Source organism: Ambystoma mexicanum, chromosome 2p (genome assembly GCF_040938575.1).
Source record: "Ambystoma mexicanum isolate Mex_15411 chromosome 2p, UKY_AmexF1_1, whole genome shotgun sequence".
Lineage (NCBI taxonomy): Eukaryota > Metazoa > Chordata > Amphibia > Caudata > Ambystomatidae > Ambystoma > Ambystoma mexicanum.
In genome coordinates this window covers 1296967079-1296992408 of record NC_090923.1, presented here as the reverse complement: position 1 = coordinate 1296992408, position 25330 = coordinate 1296967079, and the positions used below count along the sequence as shown (strand labels likewise).

At 43.1% G+C, this 25330-nt stretch overlaps 1 protein-coding gene across 2 annotated transcripts in view; it reads right to left on the bottom strand.

Moving 5' to 3' along the window:
- The window catches only part of SMIM10L3 (small integral membrane protein 10 like 3), a 733015-nt gene that overhangs the window by 131094 nt on the left and 576591 nt on the right, over positions 1–25330 (bottom strand). For both annotated transcript variants that reach the window (XM_069645627.1, XM_069645626.1), the window contains one exon: positions 18985–19165. In XM_069645627.1, coding sequence (XP_069501728.1) covers positions 18985–19165 — 181 coding nt within the window. The remainder of the gene's footprint in view (positions 1–18984; positions 19166–25330) is intronic.

Here is a 25330-nt window from a genome sequence, read left to right as displayed (position 1 = left end):
GCGGTGTCTCTGTCCTGATAGTTTAACATGTGTGCTATGATCAGGCAAGGTGGGGCCTCGAGACCGGTCGCTTCCCACTCGGTATCCAATGCACCCTTTCGAAGGGATTGTGTCCTCCGACGTATTCCTTATCTTTGATAATACGTTTCCAGCTTGCTGGCCTCGGAAATTTTTTCTGTAGAGGGCGCTGCACGTCGACGTCCGCCGAGTCGATGTCCCTCGACGGCCACCGTATCGGCGCCGACGTCACCATGCCAATAAATAGCCACGCGCTGCGTCCGTTGCTCAGTTCCGTTTTCCCGTGCTTTTTGGGGCCTCGGAACGTCGCTGCTCAGTTCAGTCAGCATAACTCTATATCTACTCGAATAATACCTACTCGTTCCCGATGGCATCTTCATCGGAACCGACGACGCCGCAATCTGGCTTCAAGAAATGTCGAGACTGCAGTAAAAAAATGTCGATAACGGATCCACACAGGATCTGCTTGTGGTGCTTGGGATCCGAGCACCATTGTTCGGAGTGTGAGGACTGCATGTCCATGACGGCAAAAGCCTTGAAGGAGCGCAAGGGGAAGCTCGAGAGAAGTAAGTCAATCAAAACCTCCTCGAAGGTTTCTTTGGCTGAGTCTAGGCATTCGTCTCCTCGCCGTCGAAAACATTCCCATTCTAGATCTCGAAGTAGCTCCCACCATTCGTCGAGATCAAGACACTCAAAAAAGAGATGTCGAAGATCCCCTTCCTCGTCTTCTGTGTCCCCAGAAAGGGTCTCCTGTCCCACAAAACACAGCTCTCAAGCTGAGTGGGAGGAATTCCGAAAGAAAATGTTAAGCGTCTTCGAGAACGCGGCCTCGACCCCCTCGAAGACAGCTGAGGGTGATACCCCGGGTGAAAAACCCAAAAAATCAAAACGCAGCGAGTCGCAGCACCCGGCGAAACATTCCACCCGAGAGCGCCACGAGCCATCGGGTAAGAAGGCACCAACTTCGATGCCGTCGTCGAAGATTCCTTCGACGCATGGATCAGCGCCATCGACGCCGTTGTCAAAGGGTTCCTCGACGCATCTGTCGATCGACTCGACGCCATCGTCAACGCCGACATCGACGCCGATGAAGGAGAAGACCAAGGCTACTCCACAGCCAACGGTGATTCCAAGGGCCTCCGGCACGACGCCGAGACCGTCGTCGATGTCCTCGAGTAGGATCCTGCTCCTCTCGAGTTCTTCGAGGCCTCTTCCAGTTTTCTCGGCGCCTTCGAAGCCTGTCACATCGGCATCAACGACATCGACGTTTTCTCGCCCAATAATGACGAGTTTGGCTCCTTCTGCCTTAGAGATGGGTTTTACACCATTTCAGAGGTCAGAGTACCCTGGACTATCTTCAATTTATGAAGAGGGGGAAGATTCTGACCAGGAAACATTTGGGTTACAGAGGACCACACTGCCTATTTCAGAGGATTTCACCTCTGAGGAAAGAAGGCTGAAGGTCCTACAAGAGTCACTACATGAGGCAAGTGGGCTGGACACTTCCCCAGAAGTGGAATTTGTTAAGCCAGACCCAGGGGAACATGCCGAAACACCCTATAGAACCCTTATGGCAAGAATTATTGAATTTATGGGTTGGTCTGCGCCTTCCCCTCTTTTTCAACAGGATGACCTAACAGACATATTAGACAAAGGTCCACAGGACGACCCTGTGGTCCCCTTCCATGCAGCCTTACAAAGGAAGATTACATCTAATTGGGAAACTCCTGAAGTTATCCCTGCGGTCAATAAAAGATTGTCAGCCAAGTATAGGGTAGCAGCTGCTGACCCTGAATACTTATCAAAACACCCAACTCCAGAGAGCCTGGTGGTTTAAGCGGCAACTTCATCTAGTAGTAGGACCGCTTACCCTACTGTCCCACAGGATAGAGATGACAAGAGGTACGATTCTATGGCGAAGAAAGTCTTCTTTGCTTGTAGTATGGCGTTGAAGTCCATCAACGCCACCTGTACGCTCGCCAGGTTCAGTCACACACTATGTGAGTGTGCTTCATCAGCGGCTGACTGCATACCCGAAGGAGAGGAAAAGGAAGCCTTCCTTAACATTATTAAAGATGGCAAAGATGCCATGTGCGAATCACTTCAAACTGGCATCGATTCCGCTGACAGTATCAGCAGGGCCATGGCGGAAAGTACAACACTCCGCAGGCATGCGTGGTTGCGAAAGTCTGGCTTTGCTCCAGATGTGCAGGCCAGACTTTTGAATATGCCCTTTGACGGCTCTTCACTATTCGGAAAAAAGGCTGATGACAGTCTGGAAAAGTTGCAGACTTCTAAAGCAGCAACAAAATCTTTAGGAGCTGCTATCCGCCAAACTCCTTTTCGCCCCTCAGGAACCTCTGGGAGAGGAAAGTCCTTTCGCTATTATTCCGCATTCGGGAAAGGCAGAGGACAGCCGGCTCAAAGAGGCCAAAGGAGATCCACCCGAGGTGGACGGGTCAAAAGTACTAAGGCCGCAGCAGCAGCAGGTGCCTCTTTACCCTCGGCATCTGCATCAGCCGCCCCCAAACCACTCTGAGGCCTTTCCACACAATAAACCTGTAGGGGGCAGGTTAACTCAGCATCTGACGGAATGGCAGGCTATTATGTCAGATGCTTGGGCATTGGAGACAGTTGCCCAGGGTTACTGCCTACCCTTTCTACACATCCCTCAGAGTCATCCACCAGGGAACAGCTCTCTAAAAGTTCCAGATTCGCTCCTCTTGCAGGAAATTATAGACTTGCTAGAGAAAGGTGCCATAGAACCGGTACCTGTAGCGGACAGGAACAAGGGCTGGTACTCCCCCTACTTTCTCATACCAAAGAAGGACGGAGGACTGAGACCCATCCTGGATTTACGAGAATTGAACAAGTTCCTCAGGAAGGACACGTTCAAGATGGTAACTCTCTCTCAGATCCTTCAGGCCCTCCAGCTCCAGGACTGGCTGGTATCTCTGGACCTTCAGGATGCTTATTTCCATGTGCCAATCCATCTAAAACACAGGAAATACCTGAGGTTCGCAATTGGCGACTCTCATTATCAATTTCGAGTTCTGCCATTTGGGCTGACCTCCGCCCCAAGGGTTTTCACCAAGCTGATGTCGGTAGTGGAGGCGAGTCTAAGGAGGGAAGGGAGCCACGTCTACCCCTACCTGGACGATTGGCTGATCAGGGCTGTATCTTCGGAACAGGCCCAGGCCCAGCTAGATTATGTCTGCCACTTCCTTCACAAACTGGGCTTCTCCCTCAATTTAAAGAAGTCACAGATGATACCATCACAGAGACTCCAGTTCATTGGAGCGGTCCTGGACACTTCCCTGGGAAAAGCCTCGCCACCAGAGGTGAGGGCTCAAGATATTCTACAGATGGTCACCAAGTTTGAAAATGCCCAACGTCTCCCAGCCTTCGACTTTTTGAGGTTGCCAGGCCTCATGGCATCCTGCATCTTCCTTGTGCCAGAGGCTCGCCTGAGAATGAGATCTCTTCAGTGGGCACTGAGAAGTCAGTGGTCGCAATTCTCAGGGAGAATGACAGATCTCCTCCGGATTCCGGACAAGGTAGTCCGCGACCTTCAATGGTGGGCCTATCCAGAGAACATCTTGAAAGGAGAACTGTTTTGGCAACCATGGCCGGAGATAACAGTAGTCACAGACGCCTCACTCACGGGGTGGGGAGCCCATGCCAATGACTTGACCATCAGTGGTCATTGGTCTCCATCGGAGTCCAGACTACACATCAACCTATTGGAGCTGAGAGCGATCAGACTAGCGCTGAAAGCTTTCCTGCCATCAGTACAGGGGAGAAATGCCCTGATAATGACGGACAACACGGTGGCCATGCACTACCTCAACAAAAGAGGAGGCGTAGGATCACTGCCACTGTGCAGAGAGGCGATGCAGCTCTGGTTTTGGGCAATCCAAGAAGGAATCTCTCTATCGGCAGTCCACCTAGCCGGAGAGAAGAATTTGACAGCGGACGCTCTGAGCAGGCAGAGAACAGTCTCCCACGAGTGGGAGCTAGCTCAGGAAGTCCTTCAAGAGATCTTCGACCTTTGGGGAACCCCTCAGGTGGATCTGTTCGCCACAAGCACCAACAGGAAGTGTGATCTTTTCTGTTCAAGGGAATTTACCCCAAGAGAAGCTCTAGGAGACGCGTTCGTAGTGGATTGGGAGTTTCCATTCCTTTACGCGTTCCCACCAGTCCCTGTTATTCCTCAAATGATCAGGAGGTTGAGAAGATTCCTGAAAACCATGATCCTAATTGCCCCGGATTGGGCCAGGAGAATGTGGTACCCGGACCTTCTAGATATGTCCATCTGTCCTCCAATCCGTCTTCCACTCAAAGAGAATCTTCTCTCGCAGAAGGGAGGTCAGGTTCTCCATCCAGACACCAGAACCCTCAACCTTCACGCTTGGCTTCTGAAAGGGTGAGGTTCAAGGATTGGGATCTCCCTGATGACGTCATGGAGGTGTTGCTTTCGGCCAGAAGGCCAGCAACAAAGTCTTTATACTGCTGCCGTTGGAACAAATTTTGCAGCTGGTGTAGGGAAGAGAATATCGACCCTTTTTCATGTGGTACACCAACGGTGTTATCGTTTCTACTCTACTTGGCAAACTCAGGACTTCAAGTTGGCACTGTAAAAGGCTATCTCGCAGCGCTTTCTATCTTCAAGCGCACTGCGGAGGAACCATCGTATTTCAAACTTCCTCTAGTGGTACAATTTCTCAAGGGATTAACTAATGTTTATCCCCCAAAACCATTCCAGGTTCCCTTATGGGACTTAAATTTATTCTTAAACTTCCTAATGGGCACTCCATTCGAACCACTTCACTCTTGTTCGCTGAGATTTCTCATGCTTAAAACTGTCCTATTGCTAGCACTAACATCTGCTAGGAGGGTGAGCGAGCTACAAGCTCTCTCCTGTAAACCCCCACATACAATTTTCCACAAGGACAAAGTTGTCCTACAGGTGAAGCCTAATTTCCTCCCAAAGGTGGTTTCTGAATTTCATATTACTCAGAAAATGACCTTACCTTCGTTCTACCCTCCTCCCCATCCGGGGAAAGAGGAGGAAAGGCTACATAGGCTGGACCCAAGGCGAGCTCTCAGCTTTTATATCAACAGAATGGCTAGGATCAGGAAAGTAGACCAACTGTTTGTAGGATACTCAGGTCACAAGTTGGGACTACCCATAACAAAACAAACCATCTCCAGGTGGATTATTTTGGCCATTCTGGAATGTTACAAACTGGCAGGGAAAGAGCCACCCCAAAAGCTCAGGGCTCATTCAACCAGGGGTATCGCAGCCTCTTCGGCTCTCCAAAGAGGGGTACTGGTCCGAGACATATGTGCGGCTGCCACATGGTCGTCCGCACATACATTCACAAAATGTTACAATCTGGATTCCTCCACTTCTCAAGAGACCAGATTTGGCAAGGCCGTATTACATTCGGTCCATCCCATAAGGGATACATAACATTCTCACTCCCACCTCCAATTACATGCCAGTGCTATGGGAGTCTATCAAAGATAAGGAATACGTCGGAGGACACAATCCCTTCGAAGAACAAGTTACTTATTACCTTGTAACATTCTTTCGACGGGATATTCCTCCGACGTATTCCTTATCGCCCCTCCCATCCATCCCCGCAGTGATACTTCCCTTGTGGTTGCAGCTTACGCTCCTTCAAGGTCAATAACCAATTCAGGCATGACTTTTCCTATGCTACAAAACGGAACTGAGCAACGGACGCAGCGCGTGGCTATTTATGGGCATGGTGACGTCGGCGCCGATACGGTGGCTGTCGAGGGACATCGACTCGGCGGACGTCGACGCGCAGCTCCCTCTACAGAAAAAATTACAGAGGCCAGCAAGCTGGAAACGTATTATCAAAGATAAGGAATACGTCGGAGGAACATCCCGTCGAAAGAACAATACAAGGTAAGAAGTAACTTGTTCTTCCACAATACACACCGCAGAGAATTCCTCTGGTCCCAATCACTCACGTATTACCTCTTCCAATGGGGGTTCCATGTTCCATCGTTCCACTGTTTCTGGGACCCCAATTATTCTCAGTTTCCAAATCATCCTTTTTTTCGACCAGTTCCTTCAGTGCGCACTTCACAGCTCCCATGTTTCTGGCAACAGACGCATATTTGTCCTCCACCGTAGACACTCTTGCCTCCCCTTCATCTAGCCTCTCCCCATGCTTGTCGAGACGGACCTGCATGTGGTCAACTATACAGGTAAGGGTGCCCATTTTCCCTTCTAAGGACTGTATGTTTGTCTGTAGTTGATTAAACATTCTTTTGATATCCTGAAACGCCCCGTTGGGGTCCAACTGAGTTGGGTGGGGTCATCTCTCCGGAGATCCCTCCACCTGTCTGTCGCTTTTTGCCTGGGAAGTTATATCAAAATGTAGCTTGGTCTAATGTTTGCCTCCTTTACTGGAATTGGAAATTGCGGCTGAGGCAAGTCCTTGTGCGGTATGGGCTTTGTGACTGCGCTCTATGCTTGTAACCTGTGTGTGGTGTCGTTGTTATCTCAGTTGCCCGGTGCTACTAACCAATTTCTTGCAGGGTGTGTGTCCCTCTGTGCAGTGTTTACTGCCGTTAGATCGTGCTTTGAATGATCAATTCTCTTTCACCACTCGATGGCCAGGGGGGGTGAGGTATCCACTGACCCAATCAGAATGTGGCTCTAATGGCCTCGGTTAGAGATCGCTGTCTGCCTCTGCTCGGGACTCCTCGTGACCTGTCCCATTCATGCCCCCTATGATTGCTCCTCGCCAGTCATGAACTAGGGCAGCTCAGCTTCTGTGTCTAGTGATCTGTGTTCCGTAAGACACCTCAAAAGCAGTACTCAAAGGCGGACCGTGTCCTGCTGATCCAATTGCTCATTTATAGGTGTAGAGGTCTCCCGGTAGGTGGTTAGAATCCAGCCCAACCGCTTGATGTTGCCCTGTGACTCCGTACAACTGGCGTCTCAGTTCCCTCCGACAATGTTATGTGGGCCTTGTCTTAGGATCCAACCACCACAGAGGTTCCTTTCATTGCTCCCAGAGTCTGACAGCCCAGTTCACACCAACGTTCTCCTACAATCCTGTATCTTGGGGTTAGACCACACTCTGGGCTCCCTCCCCTCTTTCGCTGTGGATACAGTGCAGGCCTTGCCGTCCTCAGCGCTGGGGTTCGCGCAGCACTGTGCCCTTCACTCAGCCCCCCTTCTCACTTGCCTGCTCTCCTTGGGCTCATCACAGGGGGGCTCTATATACAGCACCATTGCACTTGTCTCATCATTTAACATTGCTACCATGGAACGTCCTATTTTTCAATATTTTCATTAATGTTGGCTACATTTTAGTACATTAGGTACATAAGCAGTAGTGTCATTAAACTCCATTCTATGATGGCGCCCATGCACCACATCGATTCCTGTATAACCTGTTTGTTCTTAGACTAGTGCACATAGTCCGTCATCTATGTTGCCCATTCAAGCGTGATCGTTGCAAGCAGCCCCCTAGATACCAGTCCGCAGTCTGGGTCGGCTTCCCTAGCGACAGCATAGCCCACCTTAACCCTTGAGAGGCACGCTCCGCCCGCAGTTTTCTACTCGCGGCCGGAGCCTTTAGCCTGTGTATTTCAAGAAGTTTCAAAACGCGAGCGTGATTTTCAGACGCAGCCTTCGAGCGGCTTACACCGTGAATCCCGGATTACTAACATTTTGGTCTACTTGTATCCAAGCCGTGGGTAAGCATTAGAACCTTCAATGTAGCACTTATCCATAGGTCACTTGCATTTATAATACTACTATATTCATTAGGGCATTTGGACAATAGATAACTAGACAATTTATTTTGTTGTAGGATTCGTTCTTTAGAACACTTGAGAAACTCATTGCATCCTGAGAACTTAACTACCACTGGGCACCATCTTTAGCCCGCAGCATTTTTAAGAGCATTTAACCATCTTGGACTTGACTGCATATGTAGTGAGAGGTATGCCTTTACATTTACTCTCTGAGCTCCATTAGCTTGCTTTCTCAGGCTATCTATTAGCATTTTTGAATATGTCTCAGAACATACACCTATTCATTGGAGTTTGTAAGTGACATTCTGTTTTAGTCAGTTCAGACGTTATTATTATATCATATGATTGTTCTTTAAACATTTAGATTGCCGCCCTGACAGAGAAGTTGTTCACTCGTCCTGAATTTTGAGGACCGACACCCGCACATCACGCCCTTGAGGCTGTCACTTTTTCTTTTCAAGAACACTATTTAAAGGTATGTTAGTCTCTACCTGTGCTTTCTAATCCGTATCCTGTAACAACATCTGGGTATCTTCTGTGATGTTTTCATGTAGATAATTAATATGTTTGTTCACCTCATCTCGGCTATAATTCAGACAAATCTACTGTGAGGATTATTTATTGGTCACATTGCCAACTCCCCCTTGGAGGATAGGTGCCTTTGGAAGAATATGTAACTGGTTTAATACATATGATCGATATTTTGGTTCTTTAGAAATATAGGAATTTTAATGGATCATTCCACAATTAATGGGTTTTGCCTTTGCCTTTTTACATGCTTGGTGAGCGCTTTTGTTTAGGAGTATTTACTAGTCAAAAAACCTGACATGCGCTTTCTTCATTTCATTTTTCCTACAGTTTACAATTCACTTGGCTCTAGAAGAAGGAACAGGATCCCGAAACGCGTCAGCCATTTTTTACTTGAGTTGTGATTATAGGGTCCACAAGGTCCCAAACAATTTGTATATTGTATATCATTTGACATTTGGTTTTGGTCTCAGCATCACAAGATTTATTGATGTATATTTCTTCAATTAAAATGGTCTTTAACCATTGAACTCTAAAATTTGAAGCATTTGTTTGTCTTGAAATTATATGATTAAATATTTTACATCACCATATATCTATGCTTTATTTTAGATTTATTCTTAACCGTTATTATACAGGATACCAATAGTGTGCAGGGGACGGGAGGGCTCCTACCTTTGGATCCTCTTTTTTCTCAGTACGGATAGGTATTTGTGATCCTGTGCCAGGGTCACGTTTCCTCCCCCGCACCTTAAAAGATTACTTAAAATTATCTACACTCACTTCTTAAAGATTTTGAATACGTTAGGTGTGTGCATCTACATTCCCCTCTACAGTTTGTTGTATCACTGGTTTTCTCACCAGTGTGGCACAAAGACTAGATAGCACCACAATTTAGTCTCATAATTTGCTATCCATTTGAGTATGTCCTTTTCACGGATTAATGAATTGACAGATAAACACGCCTCGATTTTGTCATTTGATGCTGATGAAGCAAAACATATTCTGTCATTGATAAAGGACACAGAAAAATCTTTACAGAGTAAAACCAGCCCTGATCGGATTGTATTTCAATTATAGAAACTCATCAGGAAAGAGATTGCCCAAAAACTCCATGCCAGCACGTTGGTAGAGTATTTCAAATCTAAAAAAATCCCTAGGGGTTTAAGAGTCTATTTGAGACCCACGCTTTGCAATGAGAACAAAGCTTTTGTGGAGAAGTGGGATCGTATTCTTAATAAGTGTTCTCTTGACCTTATTTTACTAACGATAGAGGAATTATCTAAGTCTCTCACATCGATAGACTTAGAAGTAGAAACACTGAAGATTCAACTTAGTGAATTTAAGTCATCAGAGGAACTATCACAATTATTGATAGACATTAATGATAAACTTTCAACATACAAGTCAAATATCGAACAAAGAAAACTTAGGAAGTTTAAGAGAGATACCTTTGATTACTTAAACGATATTGTCTATAGCTGGCAAGAGTACTATCATCATCGTAACCTAGATAGAACAAGGCCCAGGAATCCAGATTCCTCTAATTCAGGGAATGATAGTAGCTCTAGTAGCATAGGTGAACCAACACAACCAGGGACCTCTAAACCCAACACGGAGACAGAGAAGAGGACTCCACAGTCATCGGATATAGCCACCACACCAGTGGACTCCACAGGAACAACCTCGCCTACAACATCACCAAGACCTAACGACACTGGGGCTTTTTTAGGACTCAGAGAAAAACAAAAAGAAAAACGAGGAGTGGGCAAATCAAATCAAAAAAGAAAGAACAGATAAGCGAAAATTTAGTGGTAAACATTTCAAAGAAAATTCTCAACAGTGATCAAATCAAGATGTTGAATCGTGGCTTATCTTTTGTCCCGACCAATAATACCACATTATTTGAAGAAAAATTTTGTCTTCATCGGCTTCTTAGAAAATTGAGTCTCAAGATTTTCTTTAACTCAGATGAAAACCTGAGAACCAGGTACTCAGAAGGCGAAATGCTAGAGATTCGACCAAAAAGCGACTTTGACCCGCATGTTCAGAACTTGATCTTAAACTTGTTTGAGAAAAACGTCCTCACAGACCTAAAACGGATCAACTATCAGATGTCTACACCCCACAATGTGAAGAAGTGTCAACTGGATCATGTTGAAGCCTTAGCTAAGGATGAAGAATTAACTATAAAACCAGCCGACAAAGGCGGAGCCATAGTCGTAATGGACACGAAGGACTATATAAGAAAATGTGTAGAACTTCTCGATGATACTAACACATATACGAAGCTGGACGAGATCCCCTCTTTAAAATACGTACATTGATCACGAGAGTAGTGGAAGAAGCTGTAGAAAATGACTGGATCAGCAACAAAACGAGTGAGTTTCTTATTAATCAACATCCCATTACACCAGTGTTTTATGGACTACCAAAGATCCACAAGAACCGGAATGATCCTCCCCTCAGGCCCATAGTGGCCGGAACAGAGAGCATATTCGATCCACTGGCTATATACATTGATCGTTTATTACAACCACTTATTCAAGTAATTCCAACTTACCTTAAAGACACGACTGACTTCATCAATTGTATACAAGAAGTTAGAGCATTGAGTGATGACTGCATACTTTTTAGTATGGATGCCTGTAGCCTATATAATTCTATCCCACACAATGAAGGGATTCAATCTGTGGAGTGGCTACTCTTGAATTCACAAGCAACCAGAGGAGATCCACAACTCATCATGAACTTACTGAACCTGATACTTAGGAACAACTATTTTAGATTCCAAGGTAATTACTATCTACAAATCACGGGGACATCAATGGGGTCAGCAATGGCCCCAGTGTACGCCAAAACATTTATGTATAAGTTTGAATATACTCACGTCCTGGAAAGTAGTGATTGGTCAGACAAGATACTACTATGGAAACATTTCATCGACGATATCTTTGGCATCTGGTGTGGAACACAGGAGGAACTAACATCATTCTTCAATTACCTTAACTCAACACATCACAGCATTAAGTTCACCATGGAAAGAGGGGCCCCGTCTCTACATTTCCTAGGTGTCTGCTTGGAAATCAAAGACAATCAGATATCAACGAATGTCTACCATAAACCTACTGATGTGAACAACTTACTACATTTCTCAAGTTTTCACCCGAAATCTATGTTGGACAGCTTGCCTTACAGTCAAATCCTAAGGCTCAAAAGAATTATTTCTGACCCTGCAGGCCTTGATATGGAGTGTACTAAACTTATGGACAAATTTGAGAAGAGGGGTTATCCACATTCAGTTTTAACAGCAGCTAAAGAGAGATCCTCAGCCATAAGCAAAGAACAACTATTGACTCCGAAAGTTAAAAACAAAGACACACCGCTACTTTATAGCTCTAAATATTCCCGACAAAGCTTTCAAGTAGGGAGATGAATTAAGAAGCACTGGGGTATTCTCCATAGTGATCCTCTCCTACAGGAGTTATTCCCAAAAACCCCCATGATGGCTTTCAAAAGAGGACAAAATCTTAGGGACAAGCTAGTGAGAGCCGAGAAGCCTCCGAAAGAAAAACAGATGTTGTTAAGTTCAAGGAAAAAGGGAACATATTCTTGCTTAGCTTGCTCACACTGTAACAATATGATTAAAGGAGAATTTGTAACACACCCACTGACCGTTAAAAAATATAAACTGAAGGATTTTTCCACCTGTATTTCTACAGGAGTGATATATGCCATCAAATGTCCATGTGGTAAATTGTATGTTGGTCAGACCACTAGAGCAGTTAAAGAGAGAATAACGGAACACAAGTCCAACATTAGATGTAACAATGTGAAATCTCCCCTTGCCAGGCACTTCTCACAATCTTCACACACAGTAGCCCAAGTGAAGTACATGGTTTTAGAGGTTGTCAAAAAACCATATAGAGGGGGTGATTACCAATCAACGCTATCACGCAGAGAAAAATATTGGATAGATCTTCTGGACACTCTTAGCCCCAGAGGACTCAATGAGGAGTTTTCCTTGAGATGTTTTTATGTGACTGGATATGTTTTTACTTTCTGTTGACCTTTACAATATGACAAGAACATTGTCTCACTGTATGTGTTCACATCTGCATGTAGCTCGCACTGGCATCATCCACCAGTGGCAGTGTACTTGAAGTTGGTATTAATGTACAGTGGAATACCTGTTAAACATTGACAAGTCCGGGATTTGTCAACCGGCCCGCTGAATTAATGGGTTGTCAAGCAGAATATTGTCATAGTTTTTATGTAAGATTTACTATGCATCTGATGTTCATTTAGAGCACCATTAATTAGTAATGAACGTTAATTTGTGTAGGAATGTTAATATCATTGTATATTAAGGATATCATTACCTGCCACCTACCCAGCATCGCCTGCCACTGTGACCACTCTATAATCTAGTCTAAGAACAAACAGGTTATACAGGAATCGATGTGATGCATGGGCGCCATCATAGAATGGAGTTTAATGACACTACTGCTTATGTACCTAATGTACTAAAATGTAGCCAACATTAATGAAAATATTGAAAAATAGGACGTTCCATGGTAGCAATGTTAAATGATGAGACAAGTGCAATGGTGCTGTATATAGAGCAAAATTAGTGATATTCCGCTGCTGACGAATGTCACAAAAAAATTGGTTTAAAAAGGGACCAAATGAAGATATAAACAAATGTTATCTATTAGCATTTTTGAATATGTCTCAGAACATACACCTATTCATTGGAGTTTGTAAGTGACATTCTGTTTTAGTCAGTTCAGACGTTATTATTATATCATATGATTTTTCTTTAAACATTTAGATTGCCGCCCTGACAGAGAAGTTGTTCACTCGTCCTGAATTTTGAGGACCGACACCCGCACATCACGCCCTTGAGGCTGTCACTTTTTCTTTTCAAGAACACTATTTAAAGGTATGTTAGTCTTTACCTGTGCTTTCTAATCCGTGTCCTGTAACAACATCTGGGTATCTTCTGTGATGTTTTCATGTAGATAATTAATATGTTTGTTCACCTCATCTCGGCTATAATTCAGACAAATCTACTGTGAGGATTATTTATTGGTCACATTGCCAACTCCCCCTTGGAGGATAGGTGCCTTTGGAAGAATATGTAACTGGTTTAATACATATGATCGATATTTTGGTTCTTTAAAAATTTAGGAATTTTAATGGATCATTCCACAATTAATGGGTTTTGCCTTTGCCTTTTTACATGCTTGGTGAGCGCTTTTGTTTAGGAGTATTTACTAGTCAAAAAACCTCACATGCGCTTTCTTCATTTCATTTTTCCTACAGTTTACAATTCACTTGGCTCTAGAGGAAGGGACAGGATCCCGAAACGCGTCAGCCATTTTTTACTTGAGTTGTGATTATATATGCACTGGGTCCACAAGGTCCCAAACAATTTGTATATTGTATATCATTTGACATTTGGTTTTGGTCTCAGCATCACAAGATTTATTGATGTATATTTCTTCAATTAAAATGGTCTTTAACCATTGAACTCTAAAATTTGAAGCATTTGTTTGTCTTGAAATTATACGATTAAATATTTTACATCACCATATATCTATGCTTTATTTTAGATTTATTCTTAACCGTTATTATACGGGATACCAATAGTGTGCAGGGGACGGGAGGGCTCCTACCTTTGGATCCTCTTTTTTCTCAGTACGGATAGGTATTTGTGATCCTGTGCCAGGGTCACGTTTCCTACCCCGCACCTTAAAAGATTACTTAAAATTATCTACACTCACTTCTTAAAGATTTTGAATACGTTAGGTGTGTGCATCTACATTCTCCTCTACAGCTCATCACAGGGGGGCTCTGCCAGGTGCGGGGCAATAGCATCAGTACTCCAGCGCGTCAATGTCTCTCTCCGCTCCTGCTGGGTTCTGGTTGCATCAGAGCCCGTAATCCGTTGCCCCCTTATGCAGTGGTGCGCCTCTGCCTATGGCGCAGTCGCTAATCCTTCCAAGAGTCGCACCTGTAGCCGCACCCTGAGCACTGTTGTTATTGTCAAAATTTCGAATTCCCTGCACGCCTGGTATTGTGAATTAATTGGTCCGCACGCTCCCACACACCAGGGTGGAAGGCCACTCCGACCAGCCTCCTGGATAGATTCTTGGTCTAATTGTTCAAATATATTCCCTCTCCGGGCTCCGCATGACTTTATGTATTCCAGGGGACGAGCGCCTCTTTTCCCCCTCCCGTTTACCAGCAGTTCTTACACGAGACCTGGGGCGTTCATCAACCCGGTCCACTGCATGAAATCACGGCGGTCCCAAGTCACTGGCGCAGCAGAACACTACGTTCTTCATTCATTTGCTTGTCTTGGGATGGACTCCCACTGAAAGCCCAATATAACTTTCAACATTGTGAAAATCAATCAAAAGTTATTACTAGTTACCCAATTGATAATGGATAACACCACTTATCTGAGAGTTAATGGAAAGAAAAAGTACTTGTGGATAAATCTGGCCAGTATATGGGATGTGTAGAAAAACTTTGCATGTCAGCATTTCTGATGATTCTAACACTGGGATGTAAGAAAGACAATTGTATCCCATGATTTCATCTACATCTGAGGATTGGCAGTGGCTCCCAGAAGCTCTCACTAGACATGTGAGGTTTTCTTCATGATGCTAAAGAGGTCGAACAACTAGCCATCCTCTTGTGGAATCGCACGGCCATAAACCAATTTTTGAACAATAATGAGATTATAAATAGGATAAGAATGCATACCAGTGCTCTTCTAATCAAAGCAAGGTGGACTTCCCCTCTTTATATAGATGGATTTTAGATGTTTTGTGTTTCTGCAATGCAAGGACTCTGTGGGCAGACCAAGAATAGGTTTGGCTCAGGGTGTTAGAAATATATTTTCTTCTGAGCTTTTTCTAGAGAATGTACCCAGCAATTTTGTTGAGTAGTTTTTTAGTCCAGATTACCTGTGAACAAGATGATAAAACGGTTATTAATTAATATATATGTTCCAAAAGATTCCCAATCTTGAAAAACTGTGGCCAATATTTTAAATTTAGTGTTAGAGAAATGGATAGCATATGCATAAGTATCATTCATTCTGTGTGGGGGAGATCAGAACGCTAGATTCCAGCAGTAATGCCAAGCAAAAATGTCAATGATCCTCTTTTTAATCAACTATCAGATGCTAACATTCTGCAGCATAAATGTGATCATGAAGGAAACTTCTGGGTGGACCTCTTTAGTGAACGGGGAGGATTATGATGCTTAATGGCAGGATATCAAATGGAATTCCAGGGAACTACACAAGGTTTGTTCCTTCTTAGGTCAACAATTGTCTATTTCTTCACTATAGAAACTGATTTTGAGTGTTTCAGATCTTTATGCATGGTTAGAAATGCAGCTTGTGACAATGCTTATTTATCACTGAAAGTGAATATGACATCAAAGAGAACTGTTGCTTGGGCACAATTGGGTTCTTTAAACATTACAGCTCAAAGGCATAGAGCTCCTTGGTCAGATACAAATTGTATGGACTTTGAGAAGTACATGAAGAAAATATCTGTTGGCCCGTACATGGTATTTGGCAATGTGCCCAAGATAGGAATACAGAGTTACGCCTATTTGATAGAAGAGTGGACTACGGAATTTACTTTCAAATATGTTATAAATAGAAATTCATGAAACGGCTTTCTCGTGGGTGGGAAGAAAACATTATTTTTTGTAAAATAGGGAGCACAGATTGGAACTGAAGTCCTTCAAATACCATGTATTAAGTGATGACAAACATTTGGCTGTAAAACACAATCTGACTCAAGGCTATAAAAACTGGTATACAAAATAATAAATCATAAGCCTCTGAAGGGTCTCAATGATTGGGAATTGATGCTTAGATTGGTCTCTAAAAAAAGAGCCGAGGCTTGTGGGATTTAATATAAAAAAGCAAAGGAATCTCTGGATTTCATCAAGTAATTCCAATAAATTGAGAAAACATGGAAATCTTATTTTATCCACAATTAAAAAAATTAAAAGAAATGATGAAAGAGTACCACATGTGGGTAGTGACGGGTGCAAGGCTGAATTTGGAATAGAAGAAACAGAGGAAACTATTCCAAAACTGAAAAGTTCCTGCACACCAGGACCTGATTATTGCAATTAAAAATGTATCATAGTTTTGCCTTAAATTTGTATCCCATCTTTTTAACTTAATTATTGCCCAGAGTGAAAGCCCCCTTCATAAAAAAAGGTGATTGTGCTGACCCTTTGTCTTATAAACTACGAGCACTTCTAGAAGCTGCCAGTGAACGCTTAGCAGCACTAGTTTTGAGAAGACTAACAGGATGGACTTTGTAAAGAGCAGGTAGGCTTTAGGCCAAACTGATCCACCCTGCATAATAGTTTGATTTTGAATAATTGCACAAAAGCAGCAAGAACCAGAAAAAGCCCCCTATTTCTGTTGCATTTATTGATTTTTCATGTTAGTTTGTCATGTTTTGCCATGAATACTTAAGGAAAAACTGCAGAATGGTAAAATATATCCAACCTGGTTAAAATGTGTCATGATGTTGCACGATAAAACATCAATCAGAATTTCATAGAAAATGAACTTAATTGTTTTACTGAGCTAATTTACACTAGTACAGACTTAAGCAGGGTTGCATTTTTGCCCCGCTTTTATTTAATGTTCATGGTGGATTTTAAACATTACGTTGATAATGCCAATCTAGTTTCCTGAAATTAGGAAAAGAGCATATTGCTTGGATTGCTTATGCCGACTATCTGGTTCTTTTTGACAGTACTGAAAAGGCCTGCAAGCGGCGTTAAATGCTCGTTCAGACTTTGCGGCTACCATCTGAAAAGTAATCTTTCAAAAAGTAAAATCATGGACTTGTGATCCAAGAAATCAAAAATGAGATGTAATTCGATACCTGAAAATGGTTCTCTGGAAATAGTTACGACTTATAAATATCTTGGGGTAAACCGGAATATTAGAGCCGCTGTTAAAGCTATTATGTAACTGAGAAAGAAACAAGGCATTGTTTTAGCTGTAGTATTGAGAGGTTTATAGAAATAATATGGGTGTTTTTCGCTAAAGACCATTCTTTCTCTGTATAAAGCAAAGTTTATTTTAACAATTATGTATGGGTTGAAAGCTTTTTTTTTTACAAATTTGGGTCCCGCTCTTAATGTTTTAGAAGGTACATTCTGGATAATGGCCTTGGGAATTTCATGTGGCACTCTGATGGCCATTTTAAGATGTGAATTTGGATTAACATCTCTATCTACAGAAGCAGAAATAAAAAGAGGTACATTCTATATAACAAAAATACTGATGTCAGAGGAAGAAACCATTGCAGACATACCGAAGGGGACCATATGTTTGGGAGCCAATCCTGAACTGAAGAGTTTTAAAATTGCTAATGAATAAGTGTTCATCTAAATACATTTTAAATGGAATGATACTGAGCCCTTAGTGATTTTGATAAATAATTTTAAGTATAAGGCTTAAATAAAAAAAGAGATACTTACTTTGGCAATTTTGTTTACAAACTGGAATTGTTAAATGACAAACGTTTTTTGGGTCCAATGTATGAATGGCTGCCAAATTAGGCTGAATATAGCTGTAGTCTCTTTTCGGAAGGATGTTGCGGGCACTTTGATGTCACAATAGAATTTCGGTGTAGGAAAACACATTATTAGTGATGATTTCAAGCATTTGAAGGTTTGTTAAATTGGTAATTATACTGTATTTTGTATAATATCTTAAACAAATATTTATTTATATTTTCTAATAGTTTATACGGTTTTATGTAAACCACGATTTCACTTTGAATAAAATGAAAAAAATAAGTTTGTAGGAAAGGATAAGGGGCATATTGGTGCTACTCTAGATGGGCTTACAAGTGTTCCTGTCATGATCCCTCTACTCCCAAGACCCGCAGATGTATCTGCATGTCGCATTTGCAGGTTTGAGAGTCAGAAACACACAGTTTGGGTGGTTTCTCTGCGCCTACGTGTGTGGCACACAGAGAACTTTTGAAAATTGGGGTCATGGAATGAAGATTACCCGACGACATTCAGACAACCCTTTTGGGTGATGTTGCTTCTATAGTATGACGTTGCTGCACTATAGTGGAACTGGGACAGCACATGCACTACTCCTCTGCTCCTCTCATAGACTAACAATGAAGCAAAAAGCACATAAAAATAAAAAATACATCAGAAAAAAGGCCATGTTCTAACACAGTAGGTAGCAGTCCCTCCAATCAATTAGATACAACAGCAGAGACAATTAAATATAACTGTTTAACTAGCCCCGTAGAAGGAACACATTATAAATATTTTTGAAAAATACTGTGTAAAAAGCATTCTTTATAGAAAAAAAATCCTGTACAATAGGAACCATCACTCAATATGACTGTTTGTTTGTGGTCGACAAATAACAGTAACCACACCATTTAAAAGTCTATTACATTTATGCTTGTAAGGTATGTGTGTAAATGTTCAAGCGCTTAGGTTGGTCAATGTGGTAACACATATAATAATTGCAACTTGCCTTCTTTCAAGAGAACATTAACATTGGTTTATATTTAGATTATTTTAAAAATGTGTTACCGTATGTAACTGCAAGATGCAATGCAGTGGCTCCTCCACACTCATGATTCAGGGCATTGACATTGATTCCAGGAAAGCATAACAGCATAGACACAAGGTGTGTGTTTCCCACCGTTACTGCGGCATGAAGTGGCGTGTTTCCATTTTCTGCTGCTTGGTTTACATCAGGCTTTGTGAATACCTAAAACAAAGACAGGAACAACCGCTGCTTAGCTCATCACATGGCCGACATCTTGAAGTAGTACGCAGAAACGTGAACAGAAATTCCAAAAACTAAACATAGTAGAAAGACATACTAATGTGATGTTATAAACATATCAAAACAAGCAGTGTCAATGCCATTCGTTTTGGCTTTGTTGTGGGCATTGTGTGCCGTTTTCAAAACACTAACATCAAAGGAGTTAATCAAGAGGATAAGAAAAGTGTATGTGCATTTTTCTTATTTGCCCCTTCAAAAAAACCTTAAATGAATCGAAATGATGAGCTGGATCCCTTTTTCTTCTCGCCCACAATTTCCCTCTGTTTGTTATTCTGATGTGTGGGTGCACTGACAGTGGCGTCGCCAGGAATCAAAGTTAGGAGTGGCACAGAGGGGGCCAAAGACAAAAGTAGGGGAGAACATGGTCACTGCTCGTCTTAGGTAGGGGGGGCACAAGGGGGGGCACAGGGTTTCTCAGGGGGGCCACCGGCCCCCCCAGACCCCTGCAGCATTGACAGTATGAGCATGCATTAAATGTGAGCGGGTGCATGTGCTGTAGTAGGGTCTAAGTGCTGTAAAGGACATTATTACCCAATCTGATGAGACTCTAATCGTTCTCAAAATTATGAAGTGCTGAGTTGGACCTGGCTTAGTTCGATCCTCTGACAGTAGATTTGGCACATTTCTCTGCAGTGAGCACACATTTTTTGAGCTATCTTGCCAAGTACGCTTTTGCAGAGGTGTCTTGAGAGTGCTAAACTCAGAAGCACATTGACTTCTTGGAGTGATGCCAGATTTTATTTCTGAGAATGTGGTTAAGAAGTTGCTATGATCCCAGCAAAGACACTTGTGGTTTTGTTCACTTACAGAAGAGAAAGCTTTCCTTTATCCAATGTCAAGCTTGGATATGGCATTCCGAAATATTGGCCTAGTTCCTTGATCCCCACCACTATCCCGCTCATCCTGGAGATCAATAACATGGCGTCCAGTACACACCAATATATCCAGTACATTGCGAGATGCGCATAAATATTGAATATTTTGGAACAAAGGAAGAACCTTGAGGATTGGTTCATACATCATTACATTAACCCAGAAATACACCTAAGTAGTCGTACTTAGATGTATCTGGGGGTAATGCAATGATTGGATTCAGCCCCAAAACCTCCCTCCAAGAGTGAAATATATTCAATGGTATGACAACCTAGACTGACAATTAAAATAAATTACACAATAGCAAATTCACTAGTAAAACATCTTTAGTAGGACTAGGACACTCACACTAACAACTCAGTTAGCAGGTTTAAATGCAAGGTTTGGCTTTAATTTCCTACCATAAGGAATGGAAGAAGCACACATGCTGATCACAACATGGGGTGCAGAGAGGGAGGAACCAACTCCTCACATCTCTAGCACAGGAGGGGGACAATACATAGAAGGACATGGATGCTACACCCCTGGAACCTTGGATACAATGCCTGATCACTCTCAATGCACTGTAGAGAAATTGGTATGGAGGATATCAGTGGGCTCAAAACCCTGACAGAGCCCTCACTTTGCCAGTAAATAGCAGAACCCAGGAGTGCCCATCGCCAGGACACAGTGTAAGTACATAGGAAACAGCATATAGCGTATGCCAGAAGAAAGTGGCAGTACACAAAGGGACTAATACAGGGTGGCCATGCTTGGTGCTCACTGGAACAGCACTGGTGGGTAGTACACACATTAATTCCCCATAACTGGAGAGCAATACACATGGGCTGCAGGTGATATGACAAAGTCCCCTGCCTGACTCTGGTGGCCACAGGAGGGTGACTCCAGGGGCATGGTGCCACCTTGGCCAGTGGAATTTGGTTTGTGAAGGATCCCCTGGGCACTTCACCCTGCTCCCCACTACATGGCAGGGAATGGTCACATTGCCTTCCCATCGGGCAGTCGTAGAGGCCCAGCCCCTCCACATCCCACTAGGGAAGACCAGCCCTAGAGGTTTAAAAACGGACCTTAATCATTGTAATAATCCCCAATACAATGGAAAGGCCCCGACCCCCAATTGAGAGAGTCTGAAGCTCGCCCTAGTGGGATCCAAATCTCTAATAAGGAAAAGGAAGGCTTTCCCTTTAAAGGAGAGGTTCTCAGGAGTTTTAATAGACCAATCAACAAGAAATCTATTTTTTAGCATGTATCCATCGATTGCATTTTTTCTTTCAATGCATCTACTTTACTGTTCGAGACATTTAAACCTGGGAACTATACGGGCCTGGAACCACCATTTTATGATAATCCAATCAGTCCATGGATTGCCCTAAATTTAAATGCCCTGGCAGCAATAAATCATAACACACGCACCTCTATGTGACATTAGGATGGCAGACCGTTATGCTACACCCCCTTGTCACGACGTCCCGTTATGCTACACCCCCTTGTCACGACGTCAGTGCATGAGTTAGACAAACGTCCTCTGTATGCAATGTGTTGACGTGTCTCCATGGACATTGCAAGATGCCTCTGCACTCAATAAATATCAACAAACCCTATCTTCTTCACAACGTTATAGTTTCTACTGCCTTCGTGTCTGCCAATGTTATTCATGAATTTCAATACTCAGTCTTTTTGCACTGTTCATCTACCAAATACAACGCATACAGCACAAAAAGGTATTTCCACTACTTCAAATTAATCTTCTCTACACATTCTTTCCATTTCTATCATTACATCATTTGCAAAACTAGATATATAAAGGTTTCCTAGATCCGTACACTGTTTCATAAGCAAAAGATTGCTTTGCATCTTTGTGCTGATTGCTGTTGTGTTTGCACTATGGTGTATTTTAGCTATTCTAAAATATACATTTTGTTTAATACATAGTTGACTATACATTGCTTTTCTCAATAGAGTCTGCGGTCTCTTCTCCATTTTTTATAAATACCATTTGGACATATGACCCATCCATATCTCAACTGGACTGTGGAAGGTACACTAAGCTGGGAACCAGAGTGTGACCCTCGCCTCGCCCCCCTCTACTTTGAGAATATATATATATATATATATATATATATATATATATATATATATATATATATATATATATATATATATATATATATACACATATACATACATATACTGAAAACACTTAAACACTTTGTTAAAGGAATGCTATGATTAAGTTGCACTAATAAAAACCTATGAAATTCAATGTAAAAACTTTGTTAAAGAGACGTCATGGTTACAAGTAAAACCAAAACCCCCCAGAAATTCGACAGTTATGGTAAGCTAAGCAACCATAACTTGCGCCACCACCGTGCACTGCTAAGGCTGTGATGCTGGAAATGCATTGGAGGGACAGGGTCTCCATGTCTTTGTCCTTTACTCTCTTGCCATGTGTGTTCTGTGATGTGTTCTGTGCAGATGTCCAGTTGGGACTCCTGGCAGTGCAGCTCTTCCTAATGTTGTTCATGGTGAACAGAGACCCTTGGGATACCCTTATGGCACCCATGGGTGGCAGTACAACCCTGTACCCCTAGTGTATGTTTTTGGGCACCTGTGTATGCCCCACAGAGCAGGGTATGGGCTGGTGGCAGCTCCATGCTCAATTTGACAGGTGCTCTGAGTATCCTTCATTTTGGGATACCCAGGCCCTACCATAGGAATCAATGGATTCCTGATAGCAGGCGTGATGGCTCCTGTGGCCTCTTGGTTTCTATTACCTGTTACCTTGTTTTTCCCCAAAGTCCTGGGAAGCTCTGACTCTGTCCCTTCCCCTGACTGGCTGTTGGGTGGAGGAAGCATATATGGTATTGTGGGGAAATCCAGGCCAGACAGGCTGGAGCCTTCCCACTGACTGTGTGTTGTGGGTACACACTTGGAGTGAGAACTGTGTGACTTGAGTGTGTGACCAATATGCATTCTATGTTATGGGTGTCTGGCTTCTGTGTGGATGACCTGATGTCATCAGGATGACCTAAAGATTAGTGATGTCATCTTTGAGGTCATGGGTGTTAGTCCTTGCAGTGCACAGTGGTAGCATGAGTTATGGCTGCGTACCTTACCATAACTGGTGAATTTCTGGGGTTTTTCGGTTTCACAATGTCCCTGAAGGAACGTTTTTCCAATGTTTGTTTGTTTGTTTATTTATTGTGCGCGCCAGACCCAGAGGTAGCAGGGTGCAAGGGGTGCAAGTGACACGAGGGCTTACAGCTTGGTTACAGAAGTTACAGGTTTACAGAAGTTACAAGAGTTACAAGTTTACAGAACATGGTAGGACAGTTTTCTTGGCTTCACAGTGTTAATAGGGTACAAGTACAAGCGGTAAAATGACAACAAGTCAGCAGGCTGACGTAACAAGACAGCAAATCTGTATCAGGTGCAATACAATACATGCGGTAGGTACGTGCGGAGAACGTGGTTTACATAGCATTTTCAGTGAGCCATTTTATTGTATTCTTTCTGAATTTGTTGAACGTTAGGTCAGATCTAAGTGCGTGAGGTAAGGAATTCCACAATTGGGCCGCCCTAACTGGGAAGCTGGACCCTCCAATAGTGGACAGTTTAAATCTGGGCACTAGAAGGCAGTTAGGGCTGGTTACTCTAGTTGGTCTAGTAGAATTTTTTCTGGTAAATCGTTCTGTTAAGTAGCTAGGGACTTTATTGTTTAAACATTTGTGGATGAGGGAGGCTGATTTGAGGTCGATTTTTTCTTCGGTAGAGAGCCATTTATATTTCCGTCTTATTTCAGAAACGTGCTCTTCTGGGGATACTTAGGGCCGCTCTAAGTGCATTATTTTGGAGCACTTGTATTCTGTTGATGGTTTGTTTGGATGCCCCTATGTATAGGGAATTACAATGATCTAATTTTGAAAGGATAAGGGCTCTGGATAAAATTAGGCAACTGTCATCTGATAGGAATTGTTTCCCGGCTCGAATTAATTTACATGTATAGGCCGTGGATGAGGCCAATGAGTTTACCTGTTTGGTAAAGGATAAGGTAGAATCGAGATAGAACCCTAGTGTTTTTACTTCTTTTGCGACCTTGATGGTGTTCCCATTGATGATGAATGCTGAATAGTTAGGGTTGAGTTTAGAGATGCGAGCTGTGGTACCCAGGATGATGAGCTCTGTTTTATCATCATTCAGGCATAGGCCTTGGTTGGCCATCCATGCCTGAACGATGCTGTAGAATCTGTTCACCAAAGCCAGATCTTCCACATTATCCCCAGTAAGTGGTAGGAGAATCTGGGTATCGTCTGCGTAATTGGTGTAGGTGATGCCCAGATTGTCAAAATCGTCAAAGAGTGGCTTGGTGAAGATATTGTAGAGTGTTGGCGAGACACAAGATCCCTGGGGCACTCCACAAGTGATGGGTATCGGGTCTGCTGCCGCTGAGGGGGAGAACACCCTCATAGTTCTGTCACTAAGGAATGACTGTATCCAGACTATAGCCCCCTCTGAGAAGTGGCCCGCCGAGTCCAAGTGATTACAAAGGACTTTGTGGTCCACCAGGTCAAAGGCAGCTGAGAGGTCTAGTAGGAGGAGGAGTGCTAATTTACCCTCGTCTCTAAGTGAGTCTATTTGGGCCTTTAAATCGATGAGGGCAGTCTCTGTGCCATGTTGAGGTCAGAAACCAGATTGGTGGGCGCCAAGGAGATGGTTTGCCTCAAGAAAGTTCTGAATTTGGGTATATGCTACCTTATCTAGTATTTTTAATAAGAACGGCACCATGGTGATGGGCCTGTAGTTTGTGGGGATGTTAGGGTCCAAGGTTTGTTTTTTCAGAAGGAGGAGTACCCATGATTCCTTTAAGTTACGCAGGATTGTGCCAGTAGTGAAGGAGGCATTGATAAGTTTGGTGATGAAGGGAGCTAGATCTCTAGCAGCGTCCTTGATCAGTTGTGCTGGGCATTGGTCTCCTTTGCAATTAGAGGGTTTAAGTGCGAGAATAGTTTTCTCTACCTCGAGCACTGAGACCTTCGAGAAGTTGAATTGGGTGAGTTCTTTAGGTTTCGGTACGGGGGTTTTGTTCAGGGGAAATTGTGTCTGGGCTGATAGTGTAGCTTTCTTTAGAGCAATTTTAGTTTGGAGGTTGGCCACTTTGTTGGTTAGTGCAAGCTGAATGTCTGTGCACCAGGTTTTATCTTTAATGGAGTCATC